Source organism: Armigeres subalbatus, chromosome 3 (assembly GCF_024139115.2).
Source record: "Armigeres subalbatus isolate Guangzhou_Male chromosome 3, GZ_Asu_2, whole genome shotgun sequence".
NCBI classification, from domain to species: domain Eukaryota; kingdom Metazoa; phylum Arthropoda; class Insecta; order Diptera; family Culicidae; genus Armigeres; species Armigeres subalbatus.
In genome coordinates, this window is record NC_085141.1 from 241,395,177 (window position 1) to 241,415,350 (window position 20,174).

At 43.4% G+C, this 20,174-nt stretch overlaps 1 protein-coding gene across 3 annotated transcripts in view; it reads right to left on the bottom strand.

Moving 5' to 3' along the window:
* Positions 1 to 1,025: 1,025 nt before the first annotated feature.
* LOC134221292 (phospholipase B1, membrane-associated-like) overlaps positions 1,026 to 20,174 on the bottom strand; it is a 75,450-nt gene continuing 56,301 nt past the window's right edge. For all 3 annotated transcript variants that reach the window (XM_062700493.1, XM_062700495.1, XM_062700496.1), the window contains exons 3-7: positions 2,377 to 2,555; positions 1,868 to 2,310; positions 1,691 to 1,808; positions 1,547 to 1,620; positions 1,026 to 1,312 (exon numbers count right to left, since the gene is read on the bottom strand). In XM_062700493.1, coding sequence (XP_062556477.1) covers positions 1,177 to 1,312; positions 1,547 to 1,620; positions 1,691 to 1,808; positions 1,868 to 2,310; positions 2,377 to 2,555 — 950 coding nt within the window. In that variant the 3' untranslated portion in view covers positions 1,026 to 1,176. The remainder of the gene's footprint in view (positions 1,313 to 1,546; positions 1,621 to 1,690; positions 1,809 to 1,867; positions 2,311 to 2,376; positions 2,556 to 20,174) is intronic.

Sequence of the window (20,174 nt, forward strand, 5' to 3'; positions counted from 1 at the left end):
AGTTTGTTTATTTGGCAGGCTCAGTCGTATGTAACTCTTTTGCTTTTTGCACATGCAAAACCGAAGGGACACAGTCGAAGCGTTAAAAATATCAATTAGGCAATTTACAAAGGGTAAGGCGTTAAATACAGCATGAAGCCGCTCCTCTCTTTCAACACCTGCTCCTAAGGCAAGACGTTAGCGGATATACTTCTACCATCCAGTTGGATGTGTGTTGCAAATGCAACGTACCTACCGCAAATTTCATGCATATTGATGCCTGCTGGCATTAGCGGCCGACGCGACGCGACGCATTTGCGCATCGCTTTAGTGCGGCGATGATTTACGCCTTGGCAATGCGCCTCGCCCCGGAGAACCTATAAAGTTAAGACGCGCTGCCCTACACCTATTTGCACATTCATTCATGGGCAGCTTCAAAGTTGAATAGCTAGTGGGTCACTACATGCGGTATAGGGTGTACCTTAAAACTAACTTAGCTTCTCTTTGTCCAAAAAAAGCAATTCGTGCTTTAATCCATATCTTGAAATTAAGAACCGCTCATTTTCGCCGTATGCTTGGAAGTTATTTGAAGCATCAATATTTGCTATTAGTCCTCAGTATTAGTTCATGTTGTTCAAACCGATGTTCTTATGAAGTCAATTAAACACAGACGGTTGAAGCTTTCAAGGATATCCAATTTAAAAATTACCCTGACTACTACGACTCCGCATCATACCAGTCACGGTGTTAAACGGCACGGCAAGACATATATTTTCAAAGAACTGTTGTGCATCATAATTTTCCAATGCTCTGGGTACACCCTAATGCGGTAACAGCATTGCACTGCAACTTGAGGGACGATGTGCGTGCATGCCTTAGCAGCCCACAGGTGCTTCAAGGAGAGATATGAATTGATATTACGTAAAGAAAGTGAAATTTTAAATGATATGCATTGCGAATGTCAAGTAGGAGAAGATCCATCAATCTCAACATTACTGGGGGGAGGATCCGAGGGCCGTTCGGTAAAATAACTGTCGCACGCGTGCTGGCTGGCAAACCACCGCAACGGTATAATAATTATTATTGTTATTGTTTTTGGAGTTATTTATCGATCCTCTGGCATTGCATAATTATCACTTTGCAAATGAACGCACGGAGTTGTTTGCACTAAGTATAACGCAGCTCGGTCCGCTGCTGTCAGCTGTTGTCGTAGGTGTAGAAATATGGATTTTGCTGCGATGGGCATCGGAAGTTGACGAAAGGCGGGTCCCAGTCCACCCGTTTTTTGCCGGGCGGCTCGAGCATGTTGTTCCACAGGGCGGCTGCTGCCCGACTGAAATGAGAGGGGAGAAGTATTATTTGCAAAATGTTTCAACTGTGAAATGGTGTCAGTTCCATTACATATGTTTATGAGTACCTTGAATACAATTGAGCGTCAATTGATTTAATCAATTAGTCTAACTAAATGAAACTCACTTATAATGAATGAAGGTTAGATACATTGCTGTTTGAATTGCATCAAAAGCAGCTTATATAAAAAAAACACGAAAGATACAAAAACACTTACGCATGGCCTTTCTGACTCATATGGAAACAATCATAGGAAAGTAGCGTGAAATCCACACCTTTATCATCGTGTAGCTGTAACGAAACAAACGATCGACGTTTAATGAATTCAATAGAAGCGGGATATAAAGCGCAATCAACTTACGGAAAGCTCCTTTGTCCACGGCTGATGAACCACGGCGAATTCGTCGAGCCCACGAAACTCGTCCATTTGAGGTACTTCCTCTTCGACCTTTTTGTACTGCTTTTGAATATGGGCCCACCTGCAAACCAATCAACAAACAATCAAACTCTGGTCACACCTTCGATCATTCCCCATTACCTCGATCTGGAGGATTCCGTCGAATTGTGAATGGGTCCCACCCAACAGGGACACTCGCCATGGTGCAGTATCCAGCAGATGGCGGGCTTGCCCTCGATCGAGGCAACTTTTTCCACGTCCGGCATGGAGACAATGTTGACAAACGTTCGCGGCAAGTGGTCCCTTAGGTATCGCAGAGTCGTCAGCAGGTTCCGCCGATGTTTTATCGGCAGCGACTCCGGGTTCTTCATTGTGCAGACGTAGGCGCATATGTCGTTTCCTCCGATGGTTATGGTGAGGATTTTCCAGTCCTTCTTGAAGTTAACTCGCCGGTCCGACTTGATTCGCGTCACCATCTGGCGCGCCATGTGGGGCAGCTCTTTGGAAATGGCACCAATTTCTGCATTGTTGAACTGCGAATCCCAGTGAAAGCTGTACGAGTCGCTGTATGAATAACCTACTAACTGTGGATTGTAAAAAAAAACGGCATTAAGAAATCTACCACAATTAGAAACCAAATTTGAATGTACCTTAGGATTATAAACTTTTAAAATGTTAGGAAGCGTTGTGGCGTTACGCCAGTTCCACTGGCCGCCAATACACCAGGAAAGACCTCGGTTCTCCGTATATAGCTCTAGAAAACTAGTGGCAGAGGCTCCACTAGCTGTGATAACCGAATCTCCGATTGCGGCAATCACATTGACATCACCTGATATAGAATGATAAAGAAAAATGTTAATCATGAAGACAGTTAAGCATTTTTTTAATTTCTCGCTTGTGCATGTCCCTATGCATTTTACTTTCAACTTTTAGGAATAAAAGAACTTTTTTTTCAATATCCGCGTATGATTTGCAATAATGGAAATTAAGGATGGTGAGTAACAATTATCCAAATGTTTAATATAATTTAATTGCGCATATATTGACTGTGCTCACGATATTTGAATATTGTGAACAAATGACTGTGAGTATACTAGAAGCATTTTCTTTACATCATATTATTGGAACAGATTTTTCCTCCTGCTTTTTCTTTGCTGTATTGGTAAAATCATACTCAAACTTCAAACATTAAGCCAACTTGCTAGCGATTCTGGAGAAAGATATCGCGCTTGAGTTGCCAAATCGCATTGTTTGTCACATTTGCCAAAAAATACTTCTTCTTCAAAAGGTGTTAATAACAGAGTGTAAAATATTCGAAAATTTTTAGTGAAGTTCATTTTTCTTCATTTGTCAGTTCACTTCCGACACATTCACAATCGGCTCTGGGCAGTCAATATTCAGTTGAATACTAGTCATTGAATATTTATGCACATAATTTATGCAAATAATCAATTGGGCAGCGAGATTTTTTTTACAAATGCAAGAGTAAGCGGTGTTTTATTAGTTCACACTGATGAAAAAATCTCACACAATCATACAATGAAATTCAAAGGACGAGTGAGTTGTGAACAGATAACGAATCATAATTGATCACAAATATTAGTACAAAGACCGAAAACTTCATAAATAGCAGTTTATATTAGGTTTTGAACATAGTGTTAGTAGCGAGCCCCAGGCCAATAATTGATCTATTTATTGTCATGAAAACAAGCCAAAATTATCCAATATTCAATCCGCACTGACCAATGTCTTATGATGATTCAATAATCATATATTGGAATCGGCGTCTGAACGGTCGTTGGTTTTACTTAACCGCACCGGGGACGAACGGTCATCATGTAGGTTAATTTCGACCTAAAAGATTTATACGATGCCATTTCACCAGAGGTTGCTCATTAACCTCTGAAATTAAACCAATAACATTATTTTTGAAAATTGTATTACGTGGATGTTAACGCATTTGAACTCTGAGGAATATTGCCAAAAGTTTAAAGAAGAAAATGACGCAGCAGGAATTATAATGAAAAACGGTGATCGAAAAAATCGTATTATGGCGATATGGCAAATGGAAACAAGCCGATATGTGGTACTTCAGCTTTGGCAATCGGATTTTATAGAATGTGATTTGCAGTGTGAGGTGATTTGACAAGAAAAATCTTCAATAACTATTCTGTCGTAATTCATGTATGTGGAATTCGTTAGTTTAAATGTGAGTCCATAGCACTTGTCGTGAATGTAGTTTATTGAGTGCCAGTAAAGCTTTCTCTTCTTCGTCTTCTTCATTGGCATCACATTCCCCACTAAGGTTTTGCAGCTGCGCAGCTTAGTGATCATTAAGCATTTCCACAGTTATTAACCAATCACTTCGACAGCGAAGTTTTCACCGCGGCCCTGGGACTGGAAGCCAACACTGAAGCTCTAAGCGGGGATGCGTTGGTAGCTGTCCTATCACGCGCGTGTTGCGCCACCATGCCGAGGAAAGCCCTGCCGAAAAATGGCAGACGCCCGGTACACTGGTGGAGTTCCGAGATTGCGGCCCTTCGATCAACCTGCTTCAAGGCTAGACGAAGGATGCATCGTGCCCGCACCGAGGATGAAAGAGCAGATCTCCGTGAAGTGTTTCGAGCTGCGGAACTGGCCTTTAACAAGGCCAATAAGAGCAGTAAGAGAGCGTGTTTCGACAACCTATGCGAAGGAGCCAACGCGAATCCGTGGGGTGATGCCTATAGGATAGTGATGGCCAAGACCAAAGGGAGCTCTTCACCCTCTGAACGGTCCCCGGATAGGTTGGCGAGGATTATCGAGGTACTATTTCCGTCTCGAGCCACAAGTCCCTGGCCTCCTGCACCACAAGGCAATATGGGTACGGCCGAAATGGAGGCTCCGGTGACGAACGAAGAGTTACTCGCGGTGGCCAAATCTCTGGTAGCGAACTCCAGGGCCTCCAGGGCTCCAGGGCCTGATGGAGTTCCGAACAGCGCTCTCAAGGCAGCAATCATCAACCCGAACATGTTCAGGCTAGCTATGCAAAGATGCCTAGATGAGTGTAGATTCCCCGAAAGATAAAAAAGACAGAAACTGGTGAAATAATGAATATTGAGCGTCTTAGGGGAAAATGTTACAAGGGTAAAATACTTCAAACTTCCATTTACTTCCGCTATATTCGCTTATGTATCAACAGATACGTATTTTGTCTTCTAGTTGAAAACTTCTCCAGCGTTTTGTTAACACTGAGTGTTTTGTAGTGAAAGTAAATGGAAGTTTGAAGTATTCTAACCTTGCAGAAACTAGTGTTGTTGCCGAAGGCCGGAAAGCCACCGGGTGCATAGACCAATCTGCCTTATAGACACGACGGGCAAGTTGCTAGAGAGGATCATCCTCAGTAAGCTGACCCCGTTCTCAGAGGGTACGAACGGCCTGTCTAACAACCAGTTCGGTTTTCGCAAGGCTAAGTCCACGTTGGACGCTATTAACTCGGTGGTAAAGACCACCGAGATTGCGATCCAACAGAAAAGGCGAGGTATTCGATACTGTGCGTTAGTGACACTTGATGTGAAGAACAAATTCAACAGCGCAAGCTGGGATGCCATCGCGCTCTCGTTACACCGGCTTAGCCTGCCGGTGGGCCTGTACCGGATTTTGGAAAGCTATTTCCAGAACCGTGTACTATAATACAAGACCGATGCCGGTCAGAGAAGTGTACCTATTACCGCAGGAGTTCCGCAAGGTTCAATACTGGGCCCGATACTATGGAACCTTATGTATGACGGGGTTCTGAAGCTAAAGTTCCCTCCTGGTGTTAAGATCGTCGGTTTCGCAGATGACGTAACCTTGGAGGTCTACGGGGAGTCAATTTCCGAGGTAGAACTGACCGCAGCACACGCGATCAGCACGGTGGAGGATTGGATGAGCGCTAGAAGCCTGCAGCTCGCTCAACATAAGACGGAGGTGGTTTTCGTCACAACCTCAGGCCGCTTCAACATGTAGTGATTCACGTGGGTGAAGTCGCGATCGCATCAAAGCGGAGTTTGCTCCTCGGGTTCGTAATAGATGACAAGCTGACCTTCGCCAGCCATGTCAACTACGAGTGCAAGAGGGCTTTGACTGCTGTTGCGGCATTATCGAGGATGATGTCCAACAGTTCCAAGGTGTGTGCCAGTAGACGTAGGCTACTGGCAGGCGTTGCCGTATCTATTCTTAGGTACGGCGGCCCATCCTGGGCGAGAGCTCTGGGGGTAACCAGTTACCTGCGGAAGCTGGAGAGCACGTACCGCTTAATGTGTCTCAGAGTGATATCTGCCTACCGCACGATATCACACGATGCAGCTTGCGTGATTGCGAGCATGATGCCAGTCGGGCTGGTCATCCGGGAAGACGAGAAGTGTTTCGAGCTACGTGGCACCAGAGGAGCCCGCGAACGCATCAGGGTGACTTCGGTTGCCAGATGGCAGCGCGAGTGGGATAACTATTCTAAAGGTAGGTGGAAGTGGAATGCGATTTGGACTGCAACCACTCAGATTGCCTGCAGCTTGCAGAGAATCTGGCGCGCCGAGCAGCAGTCGACAAGCATGACTCACTTGTAATTGGTTAGTTAGAGCGAAAACAGGCCGGGGAAGTGAATGAGAGGTTTGCACATGTCCAGGTAAGAGTGTCGCAGCGGGTGGCAACTGCAGTCGCCACCACGAGGCATGGCAGAAGAGTGACCGCATAGGTGTTAGTATGGACTGCATATGACGAGGTAGGAGGGTCGTAGCGTAGAACAGTTGGTACCTATCGCTATCGACACCTCAAGGCATGGCAGAGTTGAGTAGAGTGAGCATCCAAGTCAGACTCGAGTGGCATGTTAGAGGTGAGAACCCAAGTCAGACTCACATCCTCACATGGTATGTTAAGGGCGAGCACCCAAGTCAGACTCGCATGGCATGTCAGAAGTGAGAACCTAAGTAAGTCCCACATGGTGAGTCAGAGCATGTGTCAGGAGGAGTGGCATGGTGTGCTAGAGTAAGCACCCAAAATAAGGCTCAGATTTGTGTGCTAGAGCCAGAGCTGTAAATATTCGATTATTTTTTATGAAGCCCATCGGCCTTCTTTGTCACTTCACTTCTAAACATATTCATATTCGGCTCTGCACCGTCAATTTTCAGAATGAATATGGGTCAGTGAGTATTTATTTGAAAATCACAAATTATTAAATAATCGTAAAACTGAACACATTTTTGATGATTTAAATAAATACACGCATAGATCTAATCCCGACGTTCAATTGAGGGGCATTTTTAGCGTCAAATGTCAATATAATCAAGGCTAATTTTGTTTTTTTTCGCGCGCAGTTACCATACTCAGTGGTAATCAATTGAATGAATTTATGAAGAAGTAAACTGAGTAAGTCATTCTATGTTTTGAATAATCAAAACACGAATGTCAAAAGTCGGAGTGAATGTGCTTCATGAAAGTGAATATTTTATGCTCTGGCAAGAGCGTGAATCAGGTGGTTGGGTGAGCACTAGAGTGATTCAAATTTTGACTTTTTCGCTCCTCTATGCTTAAACGATGACATTTTCTGTTTTATTAACCCTCCTAAATCTTTAGCTAGCTTGGATGCAACTACACTGAGCACGCGTAGTTTGAAGTTTGTATAGAAATTACTATAGAAATCGCCACTTAAGTGAAAAACGTTGCGACCCATTAAATATTCAATCGACACGATGACTTCATAGAATACTTCCTATGCTAGATGCCAGTTGTTGTTGCGAAGCGATCTGACTTTTGTTAGCAAAGTTATAAAGGAAACAAAAATGCTCATTATTGATATTGATGTTATTCTTTTACGTGTTAAATTGAATTTCCCACGATTCAGTATTTCCTTTATAACTTATCTTGCAAGCATAGAATCGTTTCGCAACAAAGACGATCAGTTTCATCGCAAAACTGTCTATGTTGGCAACAATGTCATACATTTTAAGAGCTTAATGAGCAACGTTGTGGAGCGATTTTCCACAAAAGTGACTGTTTTCATAGTAATTTTCATACAAACTTGAAACTGCGCGTGCTCAGTCTGGTTACATCCAAAATAGCTAAAAATTTAGGAGGATTAATAAAACAGCAAATGCCATCGTTTAAGCATAGAGGAGTGAAAAAGTCAAAATTTGAATCACTCTAGTGAGCACCCAAGTTAGACCCACATGGTATGACAGTGGTGAGCATCCAAGTAAGGCTCATATGTTTTTTTTTACAAGGGTTAAAGGCCATCAAAAATCTGCGCGACAGACACCTCGAGCATCCACACTATGCTCGAAGGCGAACAGGGACGGGCTCCTCCCGACCTGCTAAAAATGTGCCTCCCGGATAAACCGGGTCCCTTATCTTCCTTGCCTCGATCCCCCCGGGACCACTGGATGCTGCGACTACTTCGGGGGGACTGTGCTCATGCACTTCTTCTAAAATTCCGGCCCCTAGCTTAGGTTAGTTCGCCGACTGGCTTGCTGAGACTCACTGCTACGTTGTCTCGATCCCTCGGCGGTTGTGCCACAAACTTCCTCACTCGAATCCTCCTGACTTCCCCCGGCGTCGAGGGTGGTCCACCAGTTCCGGTGAAGGAAACTTCCGCACTGATGGTGCCCCGACTACCGGCGGCTATCGCAGGGGACGCTTTCGCGCATTGCGCCGACTTGGTCTTCGGGTTGCAGAGGTGGTCCGACAGTTCCGGTGGTGGATAACGTCCGCACTGGCGGTGCCCTACATACCCGAAGCACTTCATTCTTCTTTCTTCTTTCTTCAGCAGGTTGACGGTTCGAGTGCCGAGGTCGGTTCGACGATTCCGGTTGGCAGAAGACTTCCGGTTCGCTGGCGCCCGGCTCATATGGTGCGTCAGAAAGAGTGTCAGGGTGTGTCAGAGGGTGTGTTTGAGGGAGCGTCCAAGTAAGACTCATACGGGATGAGTACCTGTGTGAGTGTGAATGAGCGAGTACATTAAATACTGCCTATCCCCCAGAAGTAATGCTGGGAGGCAGTTTATGGGGGAACCAGGGTATTAGTAGAAAGGGTAACTCAAGTAACCTTCTGTTGCTTGGGTGGGTTTAGTGGGTCCGGCGGGCTGGCCTTCTGCCTTCCGCGCCAACCCCACTCCCTGAATAATAATTTCAGGCATCTGTATGCAGATTTGCCTTCATCCCTCTATAAAGAAAAAACAGTTATTAACTGGCCAAACTACCATTTTTGCATTCGTATATCATACGAGATCATACTTTTATGCCTAAGAAAGTGGAGATAATTTTACAACTTGAAAAATACACATACTGGACAAGGAGTCGAACCCAGCCACCTTCAGCATGGTCTTGCTTTGAGTTTGAAGTCGCGTATTATACCGCCACATAGGAAAATACTAATTTCGAAAAAATGTGATTTTCGGGCGAATTCTATGCTTGGTAGAACTTTATATTTAAAGGAAACGACTGGATCACCGTCTTCGACCAGACCACACCTAGCATTAGTCAACGGACAGGTTATTTACACAACCAACCATTAAACCAGCGCGGATTTTCCGCTTTACGGAAAGTTTTCTCCATACTTGGAACCCATAAAATTTAAAAAAATGCTTAAAAACGTGTTGTGCCTAAACCTCGAAACATGTGTGAAATGTTGCTAAAGCATATTCGATATATACGGGGAATTGACTTATATCCCAACTGGTTATGGAACAACTTCTCGCAAGGGCAGCTGTTGCATAACTGGTAATACGTCCGTGTACTTAATGGAATAGTGTGGGTTCAAGTCCCACCGGTAGGCGAATATTTTTTCAAAATATCTCATAAAAGCACCTTAAAATGGCAAACTTAATTATGTGTTTCAAAATTAAACATCTTTTTCAAAAAAAATGTGAAAGAAAAAATCATAGACATTTACTAATTTTCCATTCATTCTGGAAAACTTTATGCTATATGAAAGTGAACAAAAAATAAAACTATATGTAATCATAAAACGGTAGAAAACTTTAAAAAAATCGGATTTATTGAAAAGAGATGTTCAGGTTTGGGAAATTAGTACAATGTCGGGTTTGGGTCGGGTAAGGGTTTATGAGATGAAAAAATGTTCGAGAAATAATATAACGAATTTTTACCGAAAGACAGTGAGATTTATACGTCAAAAGTTGAAATTTTTTGAGTTCTAAGTCACCCGAAGACGACAATTCCGAAAAATCTAAAGCAAAAAAAAAGTAGATAAAAAATACCGTTTTTTTTGTGAGCACCCTAATCCAAGTAGGTAAAATTCCTCTAAATCAGCCAACTTAAGAGCGACCAAAATAAGTTTTATTCAGCAAAATTTATTTATTGCGCTACAACTTTGTAGAACATTACATGTCTGTATTTCATAAAATAAAAAATAATTATTCAATTTGTTTATATAATGGGTCACCCTATTTTTTGATAGCATCATAATGATGGCCTTACTATTCGGAATAACTTTGTAGAACAACTTTTTGCCTTTCTCGTATACTTAGTATACGGTAAAGGCTATATGATCGCTCAAAACAAACTTTTTATAGAAGGACCGGAGACATATAGTGTTATATACCAATCGACTCAGTTCGACGAATTGAGGTGATGTCTGTGTGTGTGTGTGTGTGTGTGTGTGTGTGTGTGTGTGCGCACAAAACGACGCAAAAAATGTCACTCATTTTTAGGCACTTATCCTCAACCGATTTGCTCGCAACAAATTGCATTCGACGCAGAATCCGTTCCCATTGTTTCCTATTGAAAATTGGCCAGGTCAGACTATGGGATCGGAAGTTGTGGCCAAAATACAAATTTATACGTAAAAATCGCGTAAAAATGTCACTCACTTTTCGGGCACTTATCCTCAACCGATTTGCTCGCAACAAATTGCATTCGACGCAGAATCCTTTCCCATTGTTTCCTATTGAAAATTGGCCAGGTCGGACTATGGGTCGGAAGTTATGGCCAAAATACAAATTTATACGCAAAAATCGCGTAAAAATGTCACTCATTTTTCGGGCACTTATCCTCAACCGATTTGCTCGCAACAAATTGCATTAGACGCAGAATCCTTCTCCATTGTTTCCTATTGAAAATTGGCCACGTCGGACTATGGGATTGGAAGTTATGGCCAAAATACAAATTTATACGTAAACATCGCGAAACAAATGTCACTCATTTTCGGGCACTTATGCTTAACCGATTTGCTCGCAACAAATTGCATTCGACGCAGAATCCTTTCCTATTGTTTCCTATTGGCCAGGTCGGACTATGGTATCGGAAGTTATGGCCAAAATACCTTTTTGCCTTTCTCGTATACTAAGTATACGGTAAAGGCTATATGATCACTTCAAACACAAACTTTTATAGAAGGCCCGGGGACCCATAGTGTTATATATCAATCGACTCAGTTCGACGAATTGAGGTGATGTCTGTGTGTGTGTGTGTGTGTGTGTGTGTGTGTGTGTGTGTGTGTGTGTGTGTGTGTGTGTGTGTGTGTGTGTGTGTGCGCACAAAACGACGCAAAAAATGTCACTCATTTTTTAGGCACTTATCTTCAACCGATTTGCTCGCAACAAATTGCATTCGACGCAGAATCCTTTCCCATTGTTTCCTATTGAAAATTGGCCAGGTCGGACTATGGGATCGGAAGTTATGGCCAAAATACAAATTTATACGTAAAAATCGCGTAAAAAATGTCACTCATTTTCGGGCACTTATCTTCAACCGATTTGCTCGCAACAAGTTGCATGCGACGCAGAATCCTTTTCCATTGTTTCCTATTGAAATTTGACCACGTCGTACTATGGGATTGGAAGTTATGGCCAAAATACAAATTTATACGTAAACATCGCGAAACAAATGTCACTCATTTTTCGGGCACTTATCCTTAACTGATTTGCTCGCAACAAATTGCATTCGACGCAGAATCCTTTCCCATTGTTTCCTATTGAAAATTGGCCAGGTCGGACTATGGGATCGAAAGTTATGGCTAAAATACAAATTCATACAAAAAAATGTAGCAAAAATGTCACTCATTTTTCAGGCACTTATCCTTAACCTATCCTTAACTTATCCTTAATTTGCTCGCAACAAGTTGCATCCGACGCAGAATCCTGCTCCATTGTTTCCTATTGAAAATTGGCCAGGTCGGACTATGGGCTCAGAAGTTATGGCCAAAATACTAATTTATACGTAAAATCGCGTAAAAAATGTCACTCATTTTCGGGCACTTATCCTCAACCGATTTGCTCGCAACAAATTGCATTCGACGCAGAATCCTTCTCCATTGTTTCCTATTGAAAATTGGCCACGTCGGACTATGGGATTGGAAGTTATGGCCAAAATACAAAGTTATACGTAAGCATCGCGAAACAACTGTCACTCATTTTCCGGGCCCTTCTCCTTAACCGATTTGCTCGCAACAAATTGCATTCGACGCAGAATCCTTTCCCATTGTTTCCTATTGAAAATTGGCCAGGTCGGACTATGGGATCGGAAATTATGGCCAAAACACTATTTTTAACGTTCTCATCGCGTACAAAATGTCACTCATTTATCTGGCCCTTATCCTCAACCGATTTGCTCGCAACAAATTGCATTCGACGCAGAATCCTTTCCCATTGTTTCCTATTGAAAATTGGCCAGGTCGGACTATGGGATCGGAAATTATGGCCAAACCACCTTTTTTGCCTTTCTCGTATACTAAGTATACGGTAAAGGCTATATGATCGCTCCAAAAACAAACTTTTTATAGAAGGCCCGGAGACCCATAGTGTTATATACCAATCGACTCAGTTCGACGAATTGAGGTGATGTCTGTGTGTGTGTGTGTGTGTGTGTGTGTGTGTGTGTGTGTGTGTGTGTGTGTGTGTGTGTGTGTGTGTGTGTACTCGAAAAAAATGTCACTCATTTTTCGGGCACTTATCCTTAACCGATTTGCTCGCAACAAATTGCATTCGACGCAGAATCCTTTCCCATTGTTTCCTATTGAAAATTGGCCGCGTCGGACTATGGGATTGGAAGTTATGGCCAAAATACAAATTTATTCGTAAACATCGCGAAAAAAATGTCACTCATTTTTCGGGCACTTATGCTTAACCAATTTGCTCGCAACAAGTGGCATTCGACGCAGAATCCTTTCCCATTGTTTTCTATTGAAAATTGGCCAGGTCGGACTATGGGGTCGGAAGTTATGGCCAAAATACAAATTTATACGTAAAAATCGCGTAAAAATGTCACTCATTTTTCGGGCACTTATCCTCAACCGATTTGCTCGTAACAAATTGCATTCGACGCAGAATCCTTTCCCATTGTTTCCTATTGAAAATTGGCCACGTCGGACTATGGGATTGGAAGTTATGGCCAAAATACAAATTTATACGTAAACATCGCGAAACAAATGTCACTCATTTTTCGGGCACTTATCCTTAACTGATTTGCTCGCAACAAATTGCATTCGACGCAGAATCCTTTCCCATTGTTTCCTATTGAAAAAATTGGCCAGGTCAGACTATGGGATCGGAAGTTATGGCCAAAATACAAATTTATACGTAAAAATCGCGTAAAAATGTCACTCATTTTTCGGGCACTTATCCTCAACCAATTTGCTCGCAACAAATTGCATTCGACGCAGAATCCTTCTCCATTGTTTCCTATTGAAAATTGACCAGGTCGGACTATGGGATCGGAAGTTATGGCCAAACCACCTTTTTTGCCTTTCTCGTATACTAAGTATACGGTAAAGGCTATATGATCGCTCCAAAAACAAACTTTTTATAGAAGGCCCGGAGACCTATAGTGTTATATACCAATCGACTCAGTTCGACGAATTGAGGTGATGTCTGTGTGTGTGTGTGTGTGTGTGTGTGTGTGTATGTGTGTGTGTGTGTGTGCGCACAAAACGACGCAAAAAATGTCACTAACTGTTTAGGCACTTTTTCTCAACCGATTTGCTCGCAACAAATTGCATTCGACGCAGAATCCTTTCCCATTGTTTCCTACTGAAAATTGGCCAGGTCGGACAATGGGATCGGAAGTTATGGCCAAAATAAAAATTTATACGTAAAAATCGCGTAAAAATTTCACTCATTTTTCGGGCACTTATCCTCAACCGATTTGCTCGCAACAAATTGCATTCGACGCAGAATCCATCTCCATTGTTTCCTATTGAAAATTGGCCACGTCGGACTATGGGATTGGAAGTTATGGCCAAAATACAAATTTATACGTAAACATCGCGAAACAAATGTCACTCATTTTTAGGCACTTATCCTCAACCGATTTGCTCGCAACAAATTGCATTCGACGCAGAATCCTTTCCCATTGTTTCCTATTGAAAATTGGCCAGGTCAGACTATGGGATCGGAAGTTATGGCCAAAATACAAATTTATACGTAAAAATCGCGTAAAAAATGTCACTCATTTTTCGGGCACTTATCCTCAACCAATTTGCTCGCAACAAATTGCATTCGACGCAGAATCCTTTTCCATTGTTTCCTATTGAAAATTGACCAGGTCGGACTATGGGATCGAAAGTTATGGCCAAACCACCTTTTTGCCTTTCTCGTATACTAAGTATACGGTAAAGGCTATATGATCTCTCCTAAAACATACTTTATATATAAGGCCCGGAGACCGATAGTGTTATATACCAGTCGTCTCAGTTCGTCGAATTGAGGTGATGTCTGTGTGTGTGTGTGTGTGTGTGTGTGTGTGTATGTGTGTGTGTGTGTGTGCGCACAAAAACGACGCAAAAATGTCACTCATTTTTAGGCACTTATTCTCAACCGATTTGCTCGCAACAAATTGCATTCGACGCAGAATCCTTTCCCATTGTTTCCCTATTGAAAATTGGCCAGGTCGGACTATGGGGTCGGAAGTTATGGCCAAAATACAAATTTATACGTAAAAATCGCGTAAAAAATGTCACTCATTTTCGGGCACTTATCCTTAACCGATTTGCTCGCAACAAATTGCATTCGACGCAGAATCCATCTCCATTGTTTCCTATTGAAAATTGGCCACGTCGGACTATGGGATTGGAAGTTATGGCCAAAATACAAATTTATACGTAAACATCGCGAAACAAATGTCACTCATTTTTCGGGCACTTATCCTTAACCGATTTGCTCGCAACAAATTGCATTCGACGCAGAATCCTTCTCCATTGTTTCCTATTGAAAATTGACCAGGTCGGACTATGGGATCGGAAGTTATGGCCAAACCACCTTTTTTGCCTTTCTCGTATACTAAGTATACGGTAAAGGCTATATGATCGCTCCAAAAACAAACTTTTTATAGAAGGCCCGGAGACCTATAGTGTTATATACCAATCGACTCAGTTCGACGAATTGAGGTGATGTCTGTGTGTGTGTGTGTGTGTGTGTGTGTATGTGTGTGTGTGTGTGTGCGCACAAAACGACGCAAAAAATGTCACTCATTTTTTAGGCACTTATTCTCAACCGATTTGCTCGCAACAAATTGCATTCGACGCAGAATCCTTTCCCATTGTTTCCTATTGAAAATTGGCCAGGTCGGACTATGGGATCGGAAGTTATGGCCAAAATACAAATTTATACGTAAAAATCGCGTAAAAAATGTCACTCATTTTTCGGGCACTTATCCTCAACCGATTTGCTCGCAACAAATTGCATTCGACGCAGAATCCTTCTCCATTGTTTCCTATTGAAAATTGGCCACGTCGGACTATGAGATTGGAAGTTATGGCCAAAATACAAATTTATACGTAAACATCGCGAAAAAAATGTCACTCATTTTTCGGGCACTTATCCTTAACCGATTTGCTCGCAACAAATTGCATTCGACGCAGAATCCTTTCCCATTGTTTCCTATTGAAAATTGGCCACGTCGGACTATGGGATTGGAAGTTATGGCCAAAATACAAATTTATACGTAAACATCGCGAAAAAAATGTCACTCACTTTTCGGGCCCTTATCCTTAACCGATTTGCTCGCAACAAATTGCATTCGACGCAGAATCCTTTCCCATTGTTTCTTATTGAAAATTGGCCAGGTCGGACTATGGGGTCGGAAGTTATGGCCAAAATACAAATTTATACGTAAAAATCGCGTAAAAATGTCACTCATTTTTCGGGCACTTATCCTCAACCGATTTGCTCGCAACAAATTGCATTCGACGCAGAATCCTTTCCCATTGTTTCCTATTGAAAATTGGCCAGGTCGGACTATGGGATCGGAAGTTATGGCCAAAATACAAATTTATACGTAAAAATCGCGTAAAAAATGTCACTCATTTTCAGGCGCTTATCCTCAACCAATTTGCTCGCAACAAATTGCATTCGACGCAGAATCCTTCTCCATTGTTTCCTATTGAAAATTGGCCACGTCGGACTATGGGATTGGAAGTTATGGCCAAAATACAAATTTATACGTAAACATCGCGAAACAAATGTCACTCATTTTTCGGGCACTTATCCTTAACTGATTTGCTCGCAACAAATTGCATTCGACGCAGAATCCTTTCCCATTGTTTCCTATTGAAAATTGGCCAGGTCGGACTATGGGATCGGAAGTTATGGCCAAAATACAAATTTATACGTAAAATCGCGTAAAAATGTCACTCATTTTTCGGGCACTTATCCTCAACCAATTTGCTCGCAACAAATTGCATTCGACGCAGAATCCTTTCCCATTGTTTCCTATTGAAAATTGGCCAGGTCGGACTATGGGGTCGGAAGTTATGGCCAATATGCAAACTTATACGTAAAATCGCGTAAAAATGTCACTCATTTTCGGGCACTTATCCTCAACCGATTTGCTCGCAACAAATTGCATTCGACGCAGAATCCTTTCCCATTGTTTCCTATTGAAAATTGGCCACGTCGGACTATGGGATTGTAAGTTATGGCCAAAATACAAATTTATACGTAAATATCGCGTAAAAAATGTCACTCATTTTTCGGGCACTTATCCTCAACCGATTTGCTCGCAACAAATTGCATTCGACGCAGAATCCTTTCCCATTTTTTCCTATTGAAAATTGGTCACGTCGGACTATGGGATTGGAAGTTATGGCCAAAATACAAATTTATACGTAAAAATCGCAAAAAAATGTCACTCATTTTTCGGGCACTTATCCTCAACCAATTTGCTCGCAACAAATTGCATTTGACGCAGAATCCTTTCCCATTGTTTCCTATTGAAAACTGGCCACGTCGGACTATGGGATTGGAAGTTATGGCCAAACCACCTTTTTGCCTTTCTCGTATACTAAGTATACGGTAAAGACTATATGATCGCTCCAAAAACAAACTTTTTATAGAAGGCCCGGAGACCTATAGTGTTATATACCAATCGACTCAGTTCGACGAATTGAGGTGATGTCTGTGTGTGTGTGTGTGTGTGTGTGTGTGTGTGTGTGTGTGTGTGTGTACGCGAAAAAATGTCACTCATTTTTCGGGCACTTATCCTTAACTGATTTGCTCGCAACAAATTGCATTCGACGCAGAATCCTTCTCCATTGTTTCCTATTGAAAATTGGCCACGTCGGACTATGGGATTGGAAGTTATGGCCAAAATACAAATTTATACGTAAACATCGCGAAAAAAATGTCACTCATTTTTCGGGCACTTATCCTTAACCGATTTGCTCGCAACAAATTGCATTCGACGCAGAATTCTTTCCCATTGTTTCCTATTGAAAATTGGCCAGGTCGGACTATGGGGTCGGAAGTTATGGCCAAAATACAAATTTATACGTAAAAATCGCGTAAAAAATGTCACTCATTTTTCGGGCACTTATCCTCAACCGATTTGCTCGCAACAAATTGCATTCGACGCAGAATCCTTCTCCATTGTTTCCTATTGAAAATTGGCCACGTCGGACTATGGGATTGGAAGTTATGGCCAAAATACAAATTTATACGTAAACATCGCGAAACAAATGTCACTCATTTTGTATGCACTTATTCTTAACCGATTTACTTGCAACAAATTGCATTCTACGCAGAAACCTGTCCCATTGTTTCCTATTGAAAAATTGGCCAGATCGGACTATGGGCTAGGAAGATATGGCCAAAATACAAATTTATACGTAAAAATCGCGTAAAAATGTCACTCATTTTTCGGCACTTATCCTCAACCAATTTGCTCGCAACAAATTGCATTCGACGCAGAATCCTTCTCCATTGTTTCCTATTGAAAATTGACCAGGTCGGACTATGGGATCGGAAGTTATGGCCAAACCACCTTTTTTGCCTTTCTCGTATACAAAGTATACGTAAAGGCTATAGGATCACTCCAAAACCGAACTTTTGATAAAAGGCTCGGAGACCCATAGTGTTATATACCAATCGACTCAGTTCGACGAATTGAGGTGATGTCTGTATGGTTTTTTTTTACAAGGGTTAAAGGCCATCAAAAATCTGCGCGACAGACACCTCGAGCATCCACACTATGCTCGAAGGCGAACAGGGATGGGCTCCTTCCGACCTGCTAAAAATGTGCCTCCCGGATAAACCGGGTCCCTTATCTTCCTTGCCTCGATCCCCCCGGGACCACGGGATGCTGCGACTACTTCGGGGGGGGGCTGTGCTCATGCACTTCTTCTAAAATTCCGGCCCCTAGCTTAGGCTAGTTCGCCGACTGGCTGGCTAATCCACTGCTCCACTGCAACGTAGTCTCGATCCCTCGACGGTCATGCACCGATCTTCCTGACTCGAATCCTCCTGACTTCCCCCGGCGTCGAGGGTGGTCCACCAGTTCCGGTGAAGGAAACTTCCGCACTGATGGTGCCCCGACTACCGGCGGCTATCGCAGGGGACGCTTTCGCGCATTGCGCCGTCTTCGTCTTCGGGTTGCAGAGGTTGGCCGACAGTTCCGGTGGTGGGTGACGTCCGCACTGGCGGTGCCCTACATACCCGAAGCACTTCCTTCTTCTTTCTTCAGCAGGTTGGCAATTCGAGTGCCGAGGTCGGTCCAACGATTCCGGTTGGCAGAAGGCTTCCGGTTCGCTGGCGCCCCGACGACCCGAGGCCAAACACTGCTCACTGGACTCACACTGGATTTCCCCGAAACTACGCTTATTCGCTGGTCACTTCTCCATCTACGCTGCAGTTCTGACAGTATTTGCGTCACGACTCTGCTGACCATTTTCCACGTGCCTTCTTCGTGACACATTCTGCTCTGCGATGTTGTCCGCCCTTAGTGCAGGCATTCCTCTACGTACTTCCGCAAACCTTGGGCAATCGAATACCACGTGTTCTGGAGTCTCTTCGACATTCTCGCACTCTGGACATAACGGTGAATTAGTATGTCCAAACCGATGTAAGTACTTCCGGAAGCATCCGTGACCCGACAGAAACTGCGTCAGGTGAAAGTTCACTTCACCATGCTTTCTGTTCATCCACACCGACAGGTTTGGGATGAGCCGGTGGGTCCACCTCCCTTTCTCCGTACTGTCCCACTCTTGTTGCCATCTCGCCATCGATCGGATTCTCACCTCCTTCCTTACGTTTCTGGTGTCTCTTCGCTGATAACACTCGATGTCTTCCTCCAGGGTGATGCAGATGGGTTGCATCCCAGCAATAACGCATACAGCCTCTGATGCGTTATATATGCGCTTGCGACTCGAATGGCCATCAGCCGGAACACACTTTTCAGCTTTTCACGGTTCCGCTTGGTTTGCAGTGCATTGCCCCAAGCAGGAACCCCATATCGCAGTATCGATGACGAGACACTAGCTAGCAGACGCCTCGTGCTGCTTCTTGGACCGCCTACGTTTGGCATGATCCTCGCTATTGCGTTCATTGCCTTCGCCGACTTTTCACAGGCGTAGTCAACGTGGCTGTTGAAATTTAGCTGATCGTCGATCATCACTCCCAAGTGCTTCAGTGATCGCTTCGAAGTAATCGCATGGCCTCCGACGACGATCTCCATCCGCTGGATCGCTTTGCAGTTGCTGACTAATAGCACCTCCGTTTTGTGGTGAGCTATCTGCAGCTTAACACCGCTCATCCAGCGCTCGATCATGGCTATCGTCTCCATCACCAACACCTCCACTTCTTCAAGAGTCTCGCCCATCACCGCTAGTGACACGTCGTCCGCAAAACCCACGATTTTCACTTTCCTGGGTAGCTGCAAAGTCAACACTCCGTCGTACATCCCGTTCCAAAGAGTTGGACCAAGTATGGAGCCCTGGGGAACACCAGCTGTAACGCGCATCGATTTATGTCCTTCGTTCGTATCGTACGTCAGAACTCTACCCTGAAAATAACTTTTCAGGATATTGCACAGATAGTTGGGGACCCGCATTCTGTGCAGCGCCGTCGCGATGGCTTCAAAGCTGGCGCTGTTGAACGCGTTCTTCACGTCTATCGTGACCACTGCGCAGTACCGATCTCCTCGTCTCTTCTGCTTGGACGCCTTCTCAGCACTCTCGAGCACTGTTCGAATGGCATCCACCGTCGAAACTG